Below are 19,253 nucleotides of genomic sequence, written 5' to 3'. Positions count from 1 at the left end.
ATTAATATTGTCTGCAAAAAGAGCTTTATGCTCATTTTCCTTTATGGATTGTAATGGAAATCTTGTAACATGTAAAGTGTGTCCTGTATGTGGGGCAATTTTTGTTTATCTATCCCAGAAGGCACTGTGGGAAGAAAATAATGTGTTCAGGAAGATAATGAAGATATAGTTTTGATTACAAGTATTAAATTCTATCATCTTTACTTACTGTCTCTCTGATAATTACTATTTATTGCTATTTACTTAGCCTATTTTCTTACTATCAATTAAGAAGAGCAAATGAAGCATTTTTTCCCCCATGTCATTCTTAACAGCTTCATTTCTGCCTTTAATTCTGAAAAGTGAATCTACATTGGTGCATGCAAATGTGCAATATAATAATTTCATACTGTGGTGTGTGTGGCATTTTATTCTGTACACTTAAATAGCATTTAACAGTATCAACAGAAATATAATACAAAATCCTACAAAAAAACCTTTTTTTTTGTTAATCATCTTCAAGAGGAGGCTTGTCTAATGAGTATCTGTGGGAGTCAGTATGAGGCTATTCAGCATTTCCACTAACAAAATAGCTGCTAATAGGAATCTGCAGATGACACAGATGTACCATTCTGACAAAGTGAGGAGAACAGAGCAGTTACATAAACAAGTCTTGAATCACTTCTTCAGGTGAGCTCTTCAGACGAGCCGTATTTTGACGCAGTCAAATGAAAAAAAATTGCAAATAAAGGAAAATTAGAATAGGTCTTACCTTTGGAGTGTGAGACTGTACCCTGTGATGTGTGGCTCCAAAAGAGATCTGTGGGGTGGGGAATGCCTACATCTCTCCTAATCAGCTCCCAGAATGATGCTGTGGCACGTGGGAGTGATTGGATCCTTGAGTTAATGAACCTAAATGATTGTTTTGGCTTTTGGTGGTTTTCTTTGTCAATATTGCATCCAGTTCTGATGTCTTAGGTCAAAGACAGAGAAAGGGCTCAGAGAGCATGACCGAAGTATTTGACCTACTTAATTTGTCAAAAGGAAAACCAACAGGTGAATTGATTCATATTTGAGAAATTTGATAGGGAAAAAAACCCCGAGACATTAACTAATAATGAATTTCTGTAGCTCTTAAAGATTTCATATTGGTGTTTTTCCTGAAATTTAAAAAAAACCACCAACCATATATTTAGGTTTGGCTCCTATTATCCACACAGGAGGTCAGACCAGGATAAGTAATGATCTTCTCTAGCAGTATCATCTATGACGCTAGGAACCAGCCCCAAATTTATGTTTTGTACCTGTCAAATTTATGTTTTGTACCTGTACTCCCACTGACAGACATGGTTCCTATCATGTATAGGTACAAAAAGCAGTTGTTGAAACAGATAATGAACTGGCCTTAGAGTATAATTTTGAAATGTCAGTCACCATTTCCAAAACATGTATAATGTTTTTGTCTACAAACAAATACCTTATAAACATTTTGGAATCTAGTAATTTTTAGTGATCTTTACCAACTGAGAGCACACAGTGTTAGAACCACATTGCAGTGGTAAATATGTCTAAAACTGTGATTCTCTGTAAAGCCTAGTTGCAGATGAAAAGCACTATTTTTGGTTAAAAAAAAGTTCAGTAGTTGTTGAGTAACCACTGTTTTTTCCTTATTATTATTTTTGTCACTGTATCCAATAACATTACTGAACTCTAGAAGCAAGTTGTTCTGCCTCTGAGTTGTGTCCTTCCTTGTCCTGGAAGGCTCCATGAACTAAAAAGAAATATATGTATTTTTTCTGTTCTGTTTTTTCTCCACGCCTCTAAGGGTGCTGGGACTAAAATCCTTGGGGATTGAGCAGTGTGGTTTGCAGGCTGGGATACAGAGCTGGGGCCCCTTCATCTGCACGCGTTGGCAAGAGCTGTGTTTGTTCTGATTCCTTCAATAGGAACGGAAAGATGTGATGCTAAGTGTGTGTAATCTGAAGGGATTTGCAGTAAGCCTTGCTTTATGGCTTCTACTTCACAGTGCTGCTGTTACTGTCCAAGTTTTAAATCAAATCTTCCACACAATGAAAATCTGATTTTACTGTCCTGTACGTTTCTAGAAAAAGCACTTTCTGATTTCTGTAAGATATGTTTCTCTCACCAACCAGTATTTTTATTTATTTTCAGTAAATACCACAAAGGGATCTTTGCATTTTCTCCATTTCAATATAAAAAGGATTTTTCTTGAACAAAGGAAGAACTCCTGTTCATCCTGAGCAATTTAAGTGACCTGCTAAACTAAATGCACTGGCAGGACTTCCATTTAGTTAGTAATTCACAGCTGTCACTGGAGACATCTCTCTATAAAGAAAACTGTTTTCTTTCCATGTTTATTTGTTCAGCAGAACCTGCTGCATAACAATGTCAATTATTAGCCTTATCAGTGTGTAACCCTGGAGAAGACTAAAATCACAGGAGCCTGCACACTTGACAACCGAACTCAATCAAAACTACTGATAAGAGAACAAAGAGAAACCAGAAGTTTTTGGAGTCTGAGCTGAGTAATAGGATGAAGTGACATATGCCTTTCATTGAAACAAGAAGATGGAGGAGGATTAATTTTCTTTCTTTCAATTTTCTGGTTTTGCCTATGGTTTCCTAAATGCTTGTGCATGTAGATTTTGCTGTCTTACAACAAAGTTGTCTTTTGGCAACTGCAAGACAGTAAAAATAAAGAGAACTGAAATGCCTATTGTTTTGTCACCCTTGTAAACAAATCAGAATTAGATTTTTTCCAGAAATTTCATTATGGCAGATTTACTATTACTCTCATAGCCTCCTGGTTAGATCTTTCAGCTGCCATGAAGAGTAAAATCTTTGCACAACTTGTTTGCTCTCTGTAGTGTTTTTGCATTAGACATCCCTTTTCAAACATACTAAGAGCTCTCATTTATCCCACCTTAATTTGTTTTCTTCACAGTAGCATTTGCCTGCTGTTAGCTGAATGAATAGCAATGATTCCGTCCAGTCTTCCAGATCTGATTTACTAAAGCTTTGTGTTAATTTTTTCTCCTCACAGTTCTCACACATCTTGCTTAGTTTCAGGTGCTGATTCCCTTAGGTCAGCAGGTTAAAAAGGGGCATCTGAAATCCTTAGTAGCAGTTGTTCTCTACCACATCCTTTCTCAGTGTTGCCACCCCTGAGAAAAGATGACAGAGCATGGCACGGAACTGCTATGGCAGTGCCAGCTCGCAGGCAAGCCTATTAAAGCAACCCAAAATTGCCAGCAGCAATGTACCTCTGAAAGATATTTCATGTAGTTGATGTCTTTATTCTCTTCTGTGAGAAAAGGTCACATCTTCCAAGCTGTGTTATATTTTAGTTTCTAGTAGATTATTGTGATAAATACAGGATTTCCTCCTCTCATCTGCCTGCTAAAGAAGCAGAAACAGATGAGCAATGCGTCAGTGTCGGTGACCAGCCCATCAAACACTTAGGTTACACCATACAATGCATCACTGAAATGTTTATCCATTACAACTGTTAGCAGGTTTTTTGCCAGACCTGGAAACACTTCTTGGTCATGTTTATTTATTTAAATAAAATGACATTTTATTCAAAATGTATGGTTTTGTAAAAGAAAAAATGTTGTCACAAGTCCAGTTACCCAAAGAAAATGAATTTAGGTATAATGTTGTCTTTAAAACCTAGTTGGTTTATGTGTTGTTTTGATTCTTTGGATAACCATTTCAGATAGATTTTTTGCAGCTTTTCTTTGATATGCCACAACCTTCTTCTTAATGTAATTGGAATTTTTACAAAACCAAGTAGTCATAAGAATCTGACACCTGGGAGCAATACAGAAAAATATTACTCATATTCAGTTTATGTAATGCTAGTTGCCACAGGCTAAAATAATTATTATGAAAACAGTATTTTTCTCTCCATATTGATTCTTTCTGGTTTTAGTAATATTTCTCCTTACATAGTGAGAAATTAAGGACTTGGACCTATTTGATATTTGATGACCATTCTGGAGCAGAGTTTTGTTGTCAGAGTGTTCCTTGGCCAGACAACTCTTTGGATATTGATACTGTGGCAGAGACCACTGCTTTCAATGTGCAAATTCTTTTAAAGTTGGAGTGTAAACTTGTTTATTTCCTTATGTGTGTGGACCAGGATTACCAAGAAGAGGTAGTCGTGGCCTAAGAGCTTTTAGGACTTTCATTTTGGAAGTCTTAAAAATGAGCAGTCAGAAAAGATTAACCTAGCCCATTGTCATCCACTGTACTGAAAAGACATTTGGTTCTCTCATGTTTGTGTCTGGAGGCTGTTCTTTTTGTAAATAAGTAAAGAATAAACCCTGCATTCAGTTGTTGGTTTACAAACGCATATTTTTCATGAAAGTTGAGGCATTTATCATCTTATATAGAAATTTCATCTCAAATTCTGGCTGGCCAAAGTTGAGATATAGATATCTATTTTTATCAGTATAGTGATGTGCAAGGCAATTAAATATTATATAAAGAATGTGTGATAGTATTTTAATTGTTTTAAAAGTCCAGGGCCTTAGGATATTTGTATGTGCTTTAGGGTTTCCAGGTACTCCATTTAGAGTTATTATTTTTCTGTGGTTTCAGTTCTTCATTTTGAAAAATTGCATTTCTCTGGGATTTGCATGAGAATTAGATATTTGGGTTTTGGTAATTTCTTTAGAATTGTGTTTAACAACAGTAGACTGGGAGATGAAAAACTGACCTTAGCAGAGAGTATTAGAAGAATGTTGCTTGTTTAACCTTGTAAAGCAAAGCTTGGTAGAGAATATGAACATCTTCTAGAATGCCTTTGGATTGCTTTATAACAAGGGTAAAGATTTAAGTCATAATGTAATTTTGATGAAAGATCAAAAGTACACAAATTATTTCACTTTGATTTATAAACCATTATACAAAATGAAGCATCTTGTATGTGAAATATCAGGGCATGAAGAGCAGCATATATTTTTTAACAAAGCTTGATAAATTTATGTTATTGTGTGGTACAGGAAGATTAATCCTGATTCAGGATGTTTCTTGTCCCCAAACAAACTGAAGGTGTCTTGAGCACTGTCTCAGTTATTAATCATGTTTCTCATGTAGTATTTATTGGTTTAGAATATTTTAATTCTTTAGCTTATAGTGTACAATTGGATTGCATTACAATTCAATCTGTTGTCTATGGATGTACTTTTGGAGTTTCTCTCTGACTGAAGCATTCTGTATCATATATTTTTTTCTTAAAGCATCAAGGAATGGATAGAAATTTGTGGAGATGTTGTTATTTTTGTACAGAGGTTTTTGGGAAAACCTATGCAGCTTGGGTGATCCCCTGTCTTGTGTTCTTGTGCCTCTGTGGTCACCAAGGAAGTTTAATTGATTTCTTAATTTGAACAGTGGCATTTTCCTCAGAGCTGAAGGGATTTCCAGATTACTTCTTATTGATTTTTGTGAGGCTTCTTAAGTTAACTGGGAAATTTTGCACTTATCAGATGGGGCAGGTTGTTTCCTTTAACTGTGATATCTTCATGAAGGTCTCTTCCACTGCCAAGTCATGGCTTCTCTGTACTGCTGTCCTTAAGTCTCTTAGAGGTGCACAAATGCTTTATGGGCTTTGATGTGGCAAGTGGGGAACAATTGTTTGTTTTTCAGAGCAAAACACCGAAATGGGGCTTCATTTGGTGGTGATTGAGCAATGTAATGGAATTGCCTTTCAGTCCTATATCCCCTAGGATACTAACAATATTCCATTTGAACTCTCTTTAGGAGTACTTGTTTTACTCCTAAAAATACACTAGTTTAAGTAGGCTCTGCACTGTGACATATTTATTGGATGTAAAAGTTACATATCTCAGGCAGTATTACTTAAGTTATAAAAAACAGGTAATTTTGCATCAGTAATCCTTAATATATATTTTCTCTAAAATAAGTTGAGGTTTTACTCGTAACAATATACAGCATTTTGTCAAAATGTAATAATTAATTTAGGTTAGAAATACACACAATTTTGATATACTTTTGTCCTGTGCTTCATTATATTCAGTTGGTATTTTATGATTTTCTTCTTTTTTTCTTTTTTTTTTTTTTGGCTGAGCTTTTAGCTATTCATACTCCAGTGTTAAAATCTAAGTCATTGTAGATAAGGAAATGAAATATGTGTGAATTTGTAGCTGTAGAATTGTCCTACTTAAAATGCATTGCCAAATTATGGTCAGGAAAACCAAACCAAGAAGAGTGGTTAGCATATGGACTGCATGGAGAGGCAGAATTGTAAATTTTCTCTTGGAATCTGCTATAGAAATATTTTGATCTTGCTTGACTACAGAAAAAAAAATAGATAGAATGTAGTAACTTATTGGTAAGTCATTTGAGAAATTAAATTCTGCCATAATTGCTGCAGCCTTAATTGGCACAGTACTTTCCACATTTAGATGGATTTTGTTTGGATTTTCTTTTTATAGAATGACAGCCAAACTTCATGACTTTTTATACTCTGGATATTTGCATCTGTTCTCCTTTATTTGTTGAGTTTTGGATGGAACTAGTGGTAAATGACATACTTGGGCTTTTTATTATTTATTATGATTTGTTATGATTTGTATTTTGGTACATAAGAAGTACATGTATCTCCAAATACCATCAATATAATAATATTTCATAAAACAATACGGAAAAAATTATACTCAGAGTGGTTCAGGGCTGTTCTGTTCTGAGCTCTAGCAATTGGAACTGTCAGCTCCACTGGAACTGCTCTGTCAACTGTGAAACTTTCCTGGATAGAAGTGTGAAGCTTCCTGAGATACTCATTTTCCATGTGAGATATGTAAAATGTAAGTTCTGTTTTCTCTAGTTTAAATGTGAGAAAGAACCTAGGACTGTTTTTTGTTTGACTGTTGAATTTAAGTTTGAATTTAAATCAGTGTTCGAGTATCATAGAATCATAGAACATAGATATCTATTATCATGGATAATAAAAAATAGAATCATAGGAGGTTTGGAGAGGGAAGGGACCTTAAATCCTTTAGGGTCTGTGGCAATGCTTGCTTTGATTCTAACTCCTTAACCTTGTCTTATAAACTTGGGTTAATAACATGTGGATAATAAATTTAGTTGAGAAAAAGATCTAGCATGCAAATTTGATCCTTGTTTTAGGGATGGAGATTACTTGTAGGTTTGGTTTTTATTTGAGACCAAAATAATAAGACTACCTATAATACCAGCTGAGATGTGGTCCTTTAATGTACTTTTTAACCAATACTCTTAGAAATGAAGATGTAAATCTTCTCTTCAGCTAAGTGAGCTGAAGCTAAGCGCAGCATCTCTGCCATAGTCCTTTAGAACCACATACTTTATGATTAGCAATTAAGGTTGCTAATGACTTGTGTAAGAGATCCGTACTGGATGAAACAGGACTTTAATTGCTAATTTAGTATGCTGAGTCCTGGAATCTTTTTCAGTAGTCATGAAAAGGAAAACATGAAAGGGAAATGATAAAACCATCAACTTTCCATAAGCTTTCATTTTCAGGATGTTAAGGTATGTTTCTGTGAAGTTCTTATTAGGAATATGAAATTAATTATAAGAATAGCATACTTCTTTATGTTTTCATAAGATTAATGGCAAATTGATCAGTTGAAATGAAGAACTGAAGAATTAAAATGTATATTTGAATCAAAGAACATATATATTTATGTGTATATATTTATAATGTGTTTGAATTAAAGGATAAAAAATACGAACTTGTTGTGAACCACTGTCCTTGAAGTGCTGACTGTAAGCTGGTAGCAGAAGAAATTAACCTTTAAAGTATTTAGATTTTTTTAAAAAATATTAATTTTAAGATGCAACAAGTCTATTTGGAATTCTGAATGTTTTTTTCTCTGTAGTTAGATTCCTACTGTTCTGAGTTCTGTGTGCTATAGTCTGTTCATTGAGATGTCATGTGTGAAAAAAAGGTCAAAATTAAGATGTATAAGGCTGATTTAAAGAATTAATGTTCCTTTCAAGGAATTATAGGAGCATAATGTAAGTAATGCTTAATAAAGCAATGTACGAGAGAAGATCAAATTTAGCATTGAATTTAGGATGTTCAACATTACAGTATTTCAGCAAATATTTGAGTTGTGGTTTTATGAGTCTTGTTTCTTTCCTGTAAACTTTCACATTCTAGGTGGAAATTTTTGGGTGACACTGATTTATAACTGGCCAAGAATATGTCTCTTAAGTCTTTCAGACTGTGTCAAGCACAGACTTCAATGCTCCTACCACTTGGCGTAGATAAACCAGTGTTGCCCCATCTTGTGCCTATCAAAGTAGTGGTTCATCCATAGTGTTTGAAGTTACAGGAACGAGGAAGGCAGTTTTGCATCCAGGATCCAAAAGGGACTGTTGTTTGTTGCCTCAGCCACTGCTGCCATGTGCTTTCCATGCTCAGGAAGCAGCACAGGCACTCAGCTGTACCACTGAAGGATCCGGGTTTACTTACACCTCTTAACCTGTATCTGCAGCAAATATTTCTTAAGCTGCAGTAGGCGACCTATTCCTACTATCTCTTTAGTATTAGATTTTGAAATCTTAGTGTTCTCAATTCCAGCTGGGCCCAAGAGGAAGGAAATATTTTCTCTGACTCCAAGACACAGGTAATTAATAAGATGCACAGCACTCTAGAAATAGAGCTCATTATTTGCAACTCTGTGTAGCAGGTCAGGACATCTGGAGAAGTAAGAGGTGGCAGCAGCATAGGGAATATTGCTGAGCATTTTGCAAGAAACAGTACCAAAGAAAGGAGAGCTTGTCTCAGAGCTAGAGCTGTATTCATTTGGTGCACTCTCATATCAACAGCAAGGGGCAGAGGGAAGGGAAAGGCAGCACTAAGGCAGCTGAACAAGGTCATCCAGGCTCTGCGGGGTGTGCTGGACCTGTGCTTCCATGGCAGGAGCCAGTGCAGTTACTGCTTTGATAGCAGGCTGGAGGGGGAGGATTTGTAGTGAGCCTGGCTGAGTCCCAAAGCAGCAGGTATCCTTCATCTTAAATATCTGTGAAGAGGATTAGTGGTTAACATGGCACAGCAGCGTGCCAGCCTGGTTACTGCAGCTCTTACAGGGTGTGGGGCCCTGCAGCTCTGGCACACCTATCTGTCTGCTCCACAGTGCAGGCCACAGAGGGGATGCCCACTTGGCACTAGCCATCCTTTCCTTTCACACCTGACAATCCCAAGTGCAATCAAGTGAAAATGAATGTTATAAAGGAAATAGGAATTAAATAATCCCTATATTAAGGATTTTCTTTTTTGCCTGTAAAGTGGTTGCATCTGTTTGCAAACAAATGTATGAATCGTCACCCAGCTCTATCTCTGGTCCAACATTATGCAATTTCTCATAAAACCATGAAAACATTTAGATTTCTTTAATGCATGCATAGGGTTTATTTCTCTTTTCTATTATCTAAAAAGATAAATGAGCATTTTTTTCCCCTGGCAATAATTGGTTTCCTCCTTAGGTTGTCTCAATAATTACTCTAAGTAAATTTTAATAGAATTTCACTTCATTAGTTCTTTAAAAGTAGGTGCTATGTTCTGGGATTTCAAATACAATTTTGGAAAGTACAAATAACTCTCATAAAGGGGCCATTTAATCAAAATGGCAACATAAATTTTGCAGTGTTTTATATGTGTTCATAATGTGTAAGACATTCAGCTCATTAAAATTATAGTTGTTAGCATTTTCTTATAAAATCATTGAAGATTATATATATAAATTTAATTTACCTTTAAGTTACTTATATACTTATATATAGTCCTAAAGTATAATATTGTAAAGTTTATGATCATAAAATATAGTAAGATTGTAAGTTCTGCCTATCAGTATAAAAGAGAGCTGTGGTAGGCCAGGAGTACTTGGACCATAATTACATTGCAGTTAACAGCAGTAAGGATTAACAACTCTCGTAGAAAAGTACTGCATTTTAGGAGTGCCTTTATTTGTTAAATTAATAGATCAATTCTCAGTTTTGACACTAAAAACTAACTCTGTTAATGTCCTCAGTATGTTCAAGTTTGATTTTAACTTTAGTTACTGCCATTTTATATTATCTAAAATGGAAACACTATTACTAGTTTTTATGTCCTATTAAGTTTCTTGTATTAAAAAAAAAACACTTTGCCATTGAACTTTGTCAATAATTCACACAGACAAAAACTCTGGGTTTTCAAAGTAAATATATTGCTTCGATTAGCACAGAAGATGACTTAGTGTTCTACTCATTAGAATAACACTTTTATGTTTTATAAACTATCAATGTGTTATTTTTTCTATAATTGGTTTTGATGTTCCTTCCTTCAAGACCCACATATGGAGTCAGAGTAGGGGTGATAATAAATAGCATAACAACTACAGATAGCCATTGCCAAATAACCAGTATTATTGTCCAATCCTATGCTAAAAATTGTACTTCAAACAGGATTATAGCAGATGTCATACTGTAAGGAGAGTTGGTAATGAACCAGATTCCAAAACATGATAAAATTTTCTTTCTTTGCTCTGGATTGGGGGATTTAAAGATTGTTTTAATATGCTGAGGTTTCACTGGGTTAAAATCTCCATGAGGAGAAAGAGGCTGATGACTTTTTAATAATTACTATATTTTGTGAAGTTTTATTAATATTCAGTTTTGATTTAGTCTACAAGGAGCAGACCTTGACCTTTTTGGTTTTAGCGGAAACTGAGGAATAAAGGCTTTGGAAATCACCTTTTTGAGCTATCTGGTAGCCTGGTGTTTTACTTTAGATGCATGCATTGGATCTTCTGGGATCACATTTTTTTCCCTCAAGAATAATTTTGTGTGTAACAGCCATTGCTTAACCTGCAGTATTACTCTTACTGTTGTGGTGTGTAAAACACAGACCTCGTGCTTTTACTCTTCATACATCTAGAGGTGCTTTTATACCACAGCACTTCCAGAATGTCTTGTCTTGACTACAATGTGAAGAGAGTAGTTCTAGAATACACGTTAATTATCTAAGAAAAATTACATTTTGAATTTACATTTACTTTAAAATTGACATCTAGATAGCTGCTTCTAAGTGTTTAAAAATACTTTATATATAGTAGCATAGTTGACCATGCTTTTATAAAGTGTTTCAGCATATTTTACAAACACACATATGTAATGTAAAACGTAAATCCAAATGTAGTTGTGGAAATAAGATGAGTGAGATTCTGCAAAAGATAAGGTTTTTGTTTGGTAACAAAAATGTTTAATTTCAAATGTACTGAAGAATTATTTCAGAATTATGGGTTAAATAAGTCAATATAAACCAGAACTCTCTTACAAAGGCTAATACAGAGTTTATATTCAAATCTTTTGCCATACTTAAAAGTCAGTTTGATTTATAGATTTGTAATTTATTCATAGTCTGACCCTGCTGCACCAGCCCCTTATATCCTTTAATTACAAATGAAAAATACAATAGTTCTACTTGTCAAGAAACATAACTTCATTGTTTCTTGAAATGCTCCAAAGGGGTAAATGTTTAGTGCTTTGTTTTTGTTGCATTTTCGAATTTCTATTTAAGCCCATGTCCTTTAAAAAATAAAACACTGGAAAATTTCACTGTGGAGGGAGGTCCACAGTGCACACGGCTGCTGCAAGCCAGGCTGGCATCAGAGCTTGATCAGCCTGTCCAGGAGTGTGCCAGGCGGGCTGTAAAAATCCCAGTGGACAGATTTACAGTTTCTCTGGCAAGCTGCTCAAGCACCCTCATGGCAAAGGATTGTTTTCTTATGACAAGTTAACTTCGTGTGGCAAGTTAGCTTCAGCTTGTTACTATTGTCTCTTGGCACCTGTTTTCTTCTTTCCAAGCCCCTCTGTGTAGAACTGCTCTTAGATCCTGCCTTCACCTTCTCCTCTCCCTGCTAAAAATGCCTGTTTTCTCACACTGTCCTGGCTGACATCAGCTGCAGCCCCCTGACTGTGGTGGTAGCACTGTGACTAAAACCCCTTCACTTCCTGTGCAAGTGGTGCCTTGCTCCTGCTCTGCCTGGCTGGCGAGGAGGGCAGGAGGATGGAGATGCCTTTCCGTGGTGTGGCATGACAGGGCAGACACCAGAAATCACAAACTGAGTGAGATGAAGCTGTGCTGGCAGGCTGGGCCATGCAGGTGGGCCCCAGTCCAAGGAATTGGTGTGCCTGTTCCTCTCAGTAAGAGTCCAGGAAACCAGGGCACTCTGTTTGCCAAATTGAAAGGACGTAATTTTGAGCATATTTTTTGTTGATACAGCCAAAGTATAAACAAACATTGGACTGGGATTTTAGAAACCCCAGCTCTGATGATGATCTGCTGGCTGCCCTGATTCTTCAGCCAGGTGTCATCACAATACCATTTAAATTAAGCAGAAAAGAAAACTGTTCCAGGAATATTTTACAAATATTGATTTTTAGACTTAGTTTTATTCTGAAATAGACCAGGCAGTTTATCACCTACAAGTCTTTAATGCTAAATATTAATTCACATTGTGATTCATCATATTTCAAAGAATGCCTCATATTTTAATACTGTTGTGGATAGGAAAATGAATCTAGGAAGTTAGTATGCATGCCTTATTTGTACATGCTGCTTAGTAGTTCCTGCTTATCTGTTGACAAAAAAAGAATGATAATTAAAAATAAATTAGTAAACTTGAGTCACTTGTAGTAATTCTTACTCTTATTTTTTTTTTTTTTAACTGTAAAATACTGAATTGAGCAGTTTTCAACAAACTTGTCATGTGGTCTTGTAAATATTAGTAGTGTGTTTGTACAAATCTTCAAATCCAATGACTTTGGGGGTTTTTGATTGTTTTTGTTTCCTTATTTCCAAAGAATGCTCCATATGCAGCAATAAAGGCATCATGATTTTCTTTAGCAGTTAAAGAAAAATAATATTTTCTTATTTAAAGAAAATAGCATTTTCTTTAGTAAAATTTTCGCCAACTTTTACTTAATTTTAAAAAAAGATGTAACCTTTATTTCCATCTGAGCAAGTTTTGAAGCTCTCTAATAGATCACAGGAAGATCAGCCTTATCTTTAGATGGTCATACAAGTAGCATGTCTTTGGCCAGTTACTTTACTTGGATTTATAACTCACTACTTGGATTACTTGGATTTATATTCACTAGTCAGTATCAGTCTTAGACTTTGGTATTTTCCCTTGGTAACAGTGGCAAAATGCCCACTCAGTCAATACATTGCTCAGCCATTTATATATATATATTTAATTCAAATGAAAATTATTATCAAATTTAAAATTAGTGGTAGAAGTATTAAACTAGTTCATCATTATTCATTAGTCTTGTTTCAGATTTGAGCTATACGTTAAATTCCATATAGCATGGATATTGAGGTTATAGTCTTTGGATGTTCCCAAAGAAACCAAAGCCCAAAAGAAAACCAAAACACTGCTCCAGCAATATGAATCTTTTGCACCAGTTTGCACCAGAAGTCTGACCCAGAAAATTCTTGAGACTAAAAACAAAAAGAGGTAATTTCACAAAGCTCACTGAATTAATTGTTGTCTTAGGCTGCTTGAAAGTTACTTTTGTAAAAGGAGAAAAGAACTTTCATGGAGCTAGGCATTTATGATCCCCCCCCAACCCTCCTACTCTCTACTGCTAATTTATTAATTACAGTTATCAGCATAACTGTCAAATAAGTACATAGAAATTTTTGAAAAAGAGTGGGATTTTGACAATTGTGCAATACTTTATTAAAAATGTGTTCTCTCAAGTGTAATAGAGACATTCTCATGCTAACTCTGTTGTATTACTACTTATTATTCATAATTAAATATACAGTACTGCTCAACTTCTGTCCTTTCTCTTTTCATATTACAAGAACCAGTATAGCAAGACTGTGAAATAAATGAAGTCAAAATAATTTTCTCACAAACACAAGGAAATAATTTAATGTTAACTTCTGCTCCTGGCTGTTTCCTAAAATCACTGAATTCTTGCTAAGGGCTTCTACAGCCATCTTCTATGAAAGCAGGTGCAGAGGAGGGAGAAGGGAGAACCAGAATAAGACTCTTATGAAGAATAATTTCCCTAGGTACTTATGCATGATACTGCAGGATTCTGATTTATAACAAGATAATGGTTGTGGTTTTAATTGCATTCCCATTCACTTATTTCTGATCTTTAGAATGAACCTTAACAGACATACACAAAAATATACACATCCTCACAAATACAAATGCATGTATACAAATATGCACAAATTGTCTGCATTTTTTCTACAAAGACAGAGCGCCTACAAGATGTAAGCAGGCCTAACAGCTTCACTTATTCCTAAGATTGTCTTATACCTCCCATCATAAAAATCCACATTAATTTTGTTTTGACTAATCCAAAACTTCTCTTTTTCTGGTTTGCCACAGTTTATCAAAACAATTAAAAGTATGAGGTGATCTGCACTATGGAGACCTTCAAACATGAACTTTAAATTTGGCCTAGGGTGACTTTTGCATCATGTTTGAGGGTTTCTGACCTTATGGATCACCAGTTTTTTTTCTTTAAAGAGCAAACTAATTTCCTTACTTTAGTCAAATGATGTGCCTTATAAAAATTGTCATTTGCATGAAGTCAGGAGATAATTTGTGGTGGATCTTCCAAAGAGTCCTCTCAGAGCTGGCAGATTTCAACCTACAGATGAGTATTTGAGGCTTTGTGCTGCTGAGGATCGTGGTGATGTTCACTTCATCAGAAGTGAACAGAGGAGCTGTCCCAGTGAGCTTGTTACCTCTGTTTCTGGGCTTAGGCTTCTTGGAAGCGAACTTTGCCTAAACCTAGCATGAGAGAGAGAGAAAGCTGACCCACAGGAGAATATTTTGGGATCAGAAACCAGCAGGGAGTGGGAAACCTGGGCTAAGAATTGAGGTGGGAGTTGATTGTAACTGACTGAAATAGTAATTTATTTCACAATTCTTCATGTATAAGTAGAGAAGTAGCTTATCTTTGTGTTGGTGTGTGAGAATCCAGACTTAACGATCATCCATAATTTTGAAAATGTAGCAAATTGTATAACTTCATGCCCTGAAGCATAAAAATAATTTCGATAGGCAGAAACATAGATTATTTTCCTCAAAAAAAAAAAAAATAAATCAAGCAAATAACCATATTTCAGCTACAATTAATAGCAGGTTTCTAGGTTGAATAGCAAGTGTCTATGTAAAAATCACTAAACCTAATTGCATCCCAGATTTGTTTTGAATTCAGAGGTGCTACCTGAGTGGTTTCTTCTAAATGATCATTGTAAAATACATAGTTATTGCACTGATATTTGAAAAAAATATATTTACTTATTTTCTTTTTTTTCCTTTTCAATTAGGAGTTACTGATATTTTTACAGAATTTGCCTACAGTACACTGGGGAAATGAAGACATCAGTGTACTCCTAGCAGAGGCCTACAGACTGAAGTTTGCATTTGCGGATGCCCCCAATCATTACAAGAAGTGAATATAAGGAGACAGAAATCATTAGAACCAATGTGTTCTGCAGTATTATGGCATCTGTTGTTCTGGTTATGCTTTCAGCTCATTGCTCTTTCATTTGAAGTAAGATGACCATTAAAATTCTGTTAGAATTTGCAGAATGAGAACAGAATACCAAAGAAGTGGACAAAGCAGGATATCGAGCACTGAATGAACTTAAAAGTGAATTTTTTTGCTCAGCATGGAAAATGAGTTCAGAAGTCTTATAGCATAATTTTCTTCCTTTATCCCCTTCTCTAAATAGGAGAATTGTAGTCTGTCTTATTTATGTTGAACAATTTTTTACGTACTTCAGACTTAAAACTACTTATGGAATGATTTTGTCATCACTTTAGTGTCACCTGCCATGGCTTTATCAGCCAGTTCTGGTTGGTTAAATTATCTACTTTGAGTGGCAAATAAGAATTTTTCCATGTTCATCCAGGCCATATGAGACAGCAAGGCCTGTGTTTTGAGGTCTGGTTATAAGACCAGTCAAAAGACACTGATATTAGCACACCATCTATTGTTTTTCCATGGAATTAGGTTAGAATACTTCCGTAATTTAAACCTACATAAACAAATATAAACATAAAAGCTTCCATAGAAGGTTGTAATGGAAATTGGTGGCATTTTTCAAAACATTATTCAGTCATGAAGGATGCTATAGAAGTTTTTTAGCCATAAAAATGAGTTACTTAAAGCTGAAGACTCATCTATGACACTGAAATAAATCCCTCCCAATATCTTTTGGAGTGCTTTAAAATAGTGAATTAAACAGAAGTCATGGTCTTGTCAAAGTAATTAAAGTTTCTCTTTTAAGGCCTTGCAATTTTTCAGCGTGAAAGTTCACTTTTAAGAAATGTATTAACAAGCTTGGTTTACAAAGCAAGATATATGTTTATCTCAGTTGTTGCCTTATTCTCCATTTCTAGCAAGTTAGAAAAGGAAAATTAATATATCTTTCCAAAGCTTTTTTGTTAAATAATTTAACACCTTTTTTTCCTGATTATTCAGAGGAAGAGAGCTCGCTCCCAATAACAATAACAGTAACTGTATACTCAGATTGCTCATGGGTCCTTAGCAGAACAAAAATCCTCTATGAGTTTATAGACTAAAATTAGTGTTTCTTCATATAACCATGGGATACTGAACAATTTCTTAAAAGTTACATAATTCAAGTGCACTATTTTTTTTCAAGAAACAGTTTCTGATAAGAATTCTAATTTTTCTCTGTTGGATGTAAATAACTCATATTAATTTGTGCCTACCATACACATGCAGGTTATGAAGGGTGGGAGCTGCAATAAGCAATACACTTAAAAGCTCAGAAATTATTCCTCAGTTTGGTTCTTGAGTTGCACAGTGTTGCACAGAGAGTGTAGTGCAATTTTAAGTTTGGGAAATAAAAAAGAGATTTTCTTCAAGAGATTTTCTCTTATGACTTGTTATTGGAAGATTATTTTCAACTCCTTGAAAATATGTAGATACATATTTTGAAGAGAGCTTTCTAAATGTGTTAGTTGCATTACTTGCTGTAGGGGCCTTAGTTCTTCATACAGACTTTGTAATAATTAGGTGTTTCAGGGTAAAAAAAATACATTTTTACCAACGTGTGATTATGAGACCATCTATATTTTAAAAGTCTATGAAATGTTTGGTAGAAGACAAAAAAAGAGAATTATTTCAGAACCGGAGTGTTTGGCAGCCAGATGCATTTCTTTTCTGCTGGTGTCAGCCGGGTGTTTCAGTTGTGATGGATACAGGGTCAGGCCTCCCAGATGGCTGCATCTGTGCCTGGAATGTGTAGTGGGTCTGTGCTTCTTACATGTCTGTGTACTGCTTTCTGTAACTTCAGTTTGTGGTCTAATGTATCAAAATTCATGTTTACAAGAATGTCATATTGTGCCTAACAGTGTCTACCAATAACAGAATAAAAAAACCATGAAATCTATGACCTTTTGCTTTAAACTTGGTATCTGCAATCATTTGTTAATAGAAATGCATATTATTGTAACGAGAGAAGACAACACAGCATTAACTGTTGTAAGGGGTTTCTATAATTAACTTTTTTCTATTCAGATGGTGTTTAGGTAGTTACATGTAACATGGAAAGTTGACCCAAAGTTATCTGCTGTGTCAGATGCTCCTGCATAACATTTTTGGGACTGGATATATAAAATTTCCTTCATTGGGTCCACATAAGTTGTCTGCCACGTCTTCCAAATTCAACAGGTACCTCTTACTTCCCTTAGAAGGAAGTATTACCATTAGAGGTCACATTTACTATTGTGTCTGTGTCAGAAGTTGAATATTGTACTAGAGCACATTGCTTTTTAAGGATAGTGGGAAGTTTCCTAATATAATACCAATGTTTATTTATGGAGATATAGACTTTTCTGGAAAATATGATATAGATATATAAATAACATTTATATATCTATACAGATAGAAGTAGTTCTCAGTAAATAGAAGGCAAACATTTATGTAAAATTTCAGATCTTTACCAAAAGCCCACACATCTAACAATTTTACATCTCAGGTAATATGTCATTCCAAAAAAATATATTGCATAGAAACAAAAATAGCATTATCATTATTATATCCCACGTACTTAGTTTTTTTCAAAATTCAAGATTCTGAATATTATAAAATTCCTTTGTAATATATGTATTTTCTTATGAAGGAGGCATCTTGACACATCACTAGTGAAACCAGGCAGTAATTTCTTAGAACTCATGTGAAATATTGAAATTCCAGTGTCTGAAATGCGTGTTAAATAACTTCTGTAATAAAAGTTTAAACTAGAATGTACAATATAAAAAGATTTATGACTACAGAATTTGAAAAATGTAAATAATTAATTAGTTAACTGTGTAAATACAGTACGTGGAGTAAGTTAGAAATGTAAGTTGAAATCTTACGTAACTCTGTAATATGTTATAAAAAATTAGTTTTGTTATTTTTTGGCGCAGATCCATATGGAAAGGCCTATTAATTTGTTTTTAATTTCATAACTACAGAATAGAACTATTTGAAGTTCCATTGTATGCTTCTGACAAACATAACCACTGAGACACTGGTTAAAACTGTAAAACTGGTGAAAGATGAGGAAATAAACACATATTTATCAAGTGCTATATAGAGTGGAAAGCTTGTGTTTATTGTTTTCTTCAAACACACTGCACCCTACACCAAAGTCTGTTTTACAGCCTCAAACACCATTATCACAAGAGGAAAGGCATTAACCAAACCTTGGTTCTCAGTTACATTTCTGCCACCCCACCAAAACTTGTAAGTTTTGCAAGTCGGTAAGCCAAGCAAGTTCCAAGGGTGTATCTGTGCATAGATCATGGACATACAGGGTACTGAGCATTTTCTGGAAAAAGCAGATGATGACAGATTTGGCACTGCAGCAGAATTAAACTGAAGAGAAGGTGGAGTAAATCGGGGCAAGGCACACAGAGGAGGCACAGAATTCTGTATGGCTTTGGAGGTGCAGGAGAAGAGGAAACTTCAGCTTATAGTGAGTAAACAGGTGATAGGATCAATAAGATCTGGAAACTAAGATGATTTAAACAGATCAACTATCAGGGAGAGATGTATATGTATATGTATATGTATGTGTATATGTATGTATGTATATGTATCTCAAGTCCCTTATGTCAAGAAAGCTACTGGGAGACTTCCAATAATCCAGTGTGTCTGGTGAGAAAATATGCAAGGAAGGCAAAGACAATAACTCTTTA

General features: G+C 35.0%; 1 protein-coding gene across 1 annotated transcript in view; it reads left to right on the top strand.

Annotated features, from left to right (window-relative positions):
* TBC1D22A (TBC1 domain family member 22A) overlaps positions 1-18,644 on the top strand; it is a 145,761-nt gene extending 127,117 nt beyond the window's left edge. The window contains exon 13 of the mRNA XM_005519202.3: positions 15,362-18,644. Coding sequence (XP_005519259.2) covers positions 15,362-15,490 — 129 coding nt within the window. The 3' untranslated portion in view covers positions 15,491-18,644. The remainder of the gene's footprint in view (positions 1-15,361) is intronic.
* The last annotated feature ends 609 nt before the right edge of the window (positions 18,645-19,253 follow it).

This window comes from Pseudopodoces humilis, chromosome 5 (genome assembly GCF_049639895.1).
Source record: "Pseudopodoces humilis isolate 2021_Gansu_Grassland_sample_001 chromosome 5, ASM4963989v1, whole genome shotgun sequence".
Taxonomy (NCBI): domain Eukaryota; kingdom Metazoa; phylum Chordata; class Aves; order Passeriformes; family Paridae; genus Pseudopodoces; species Pseudopodoces humilis.
This window is presented reverse-complemented; position numbering and strand designations above follow the sequence as displayed.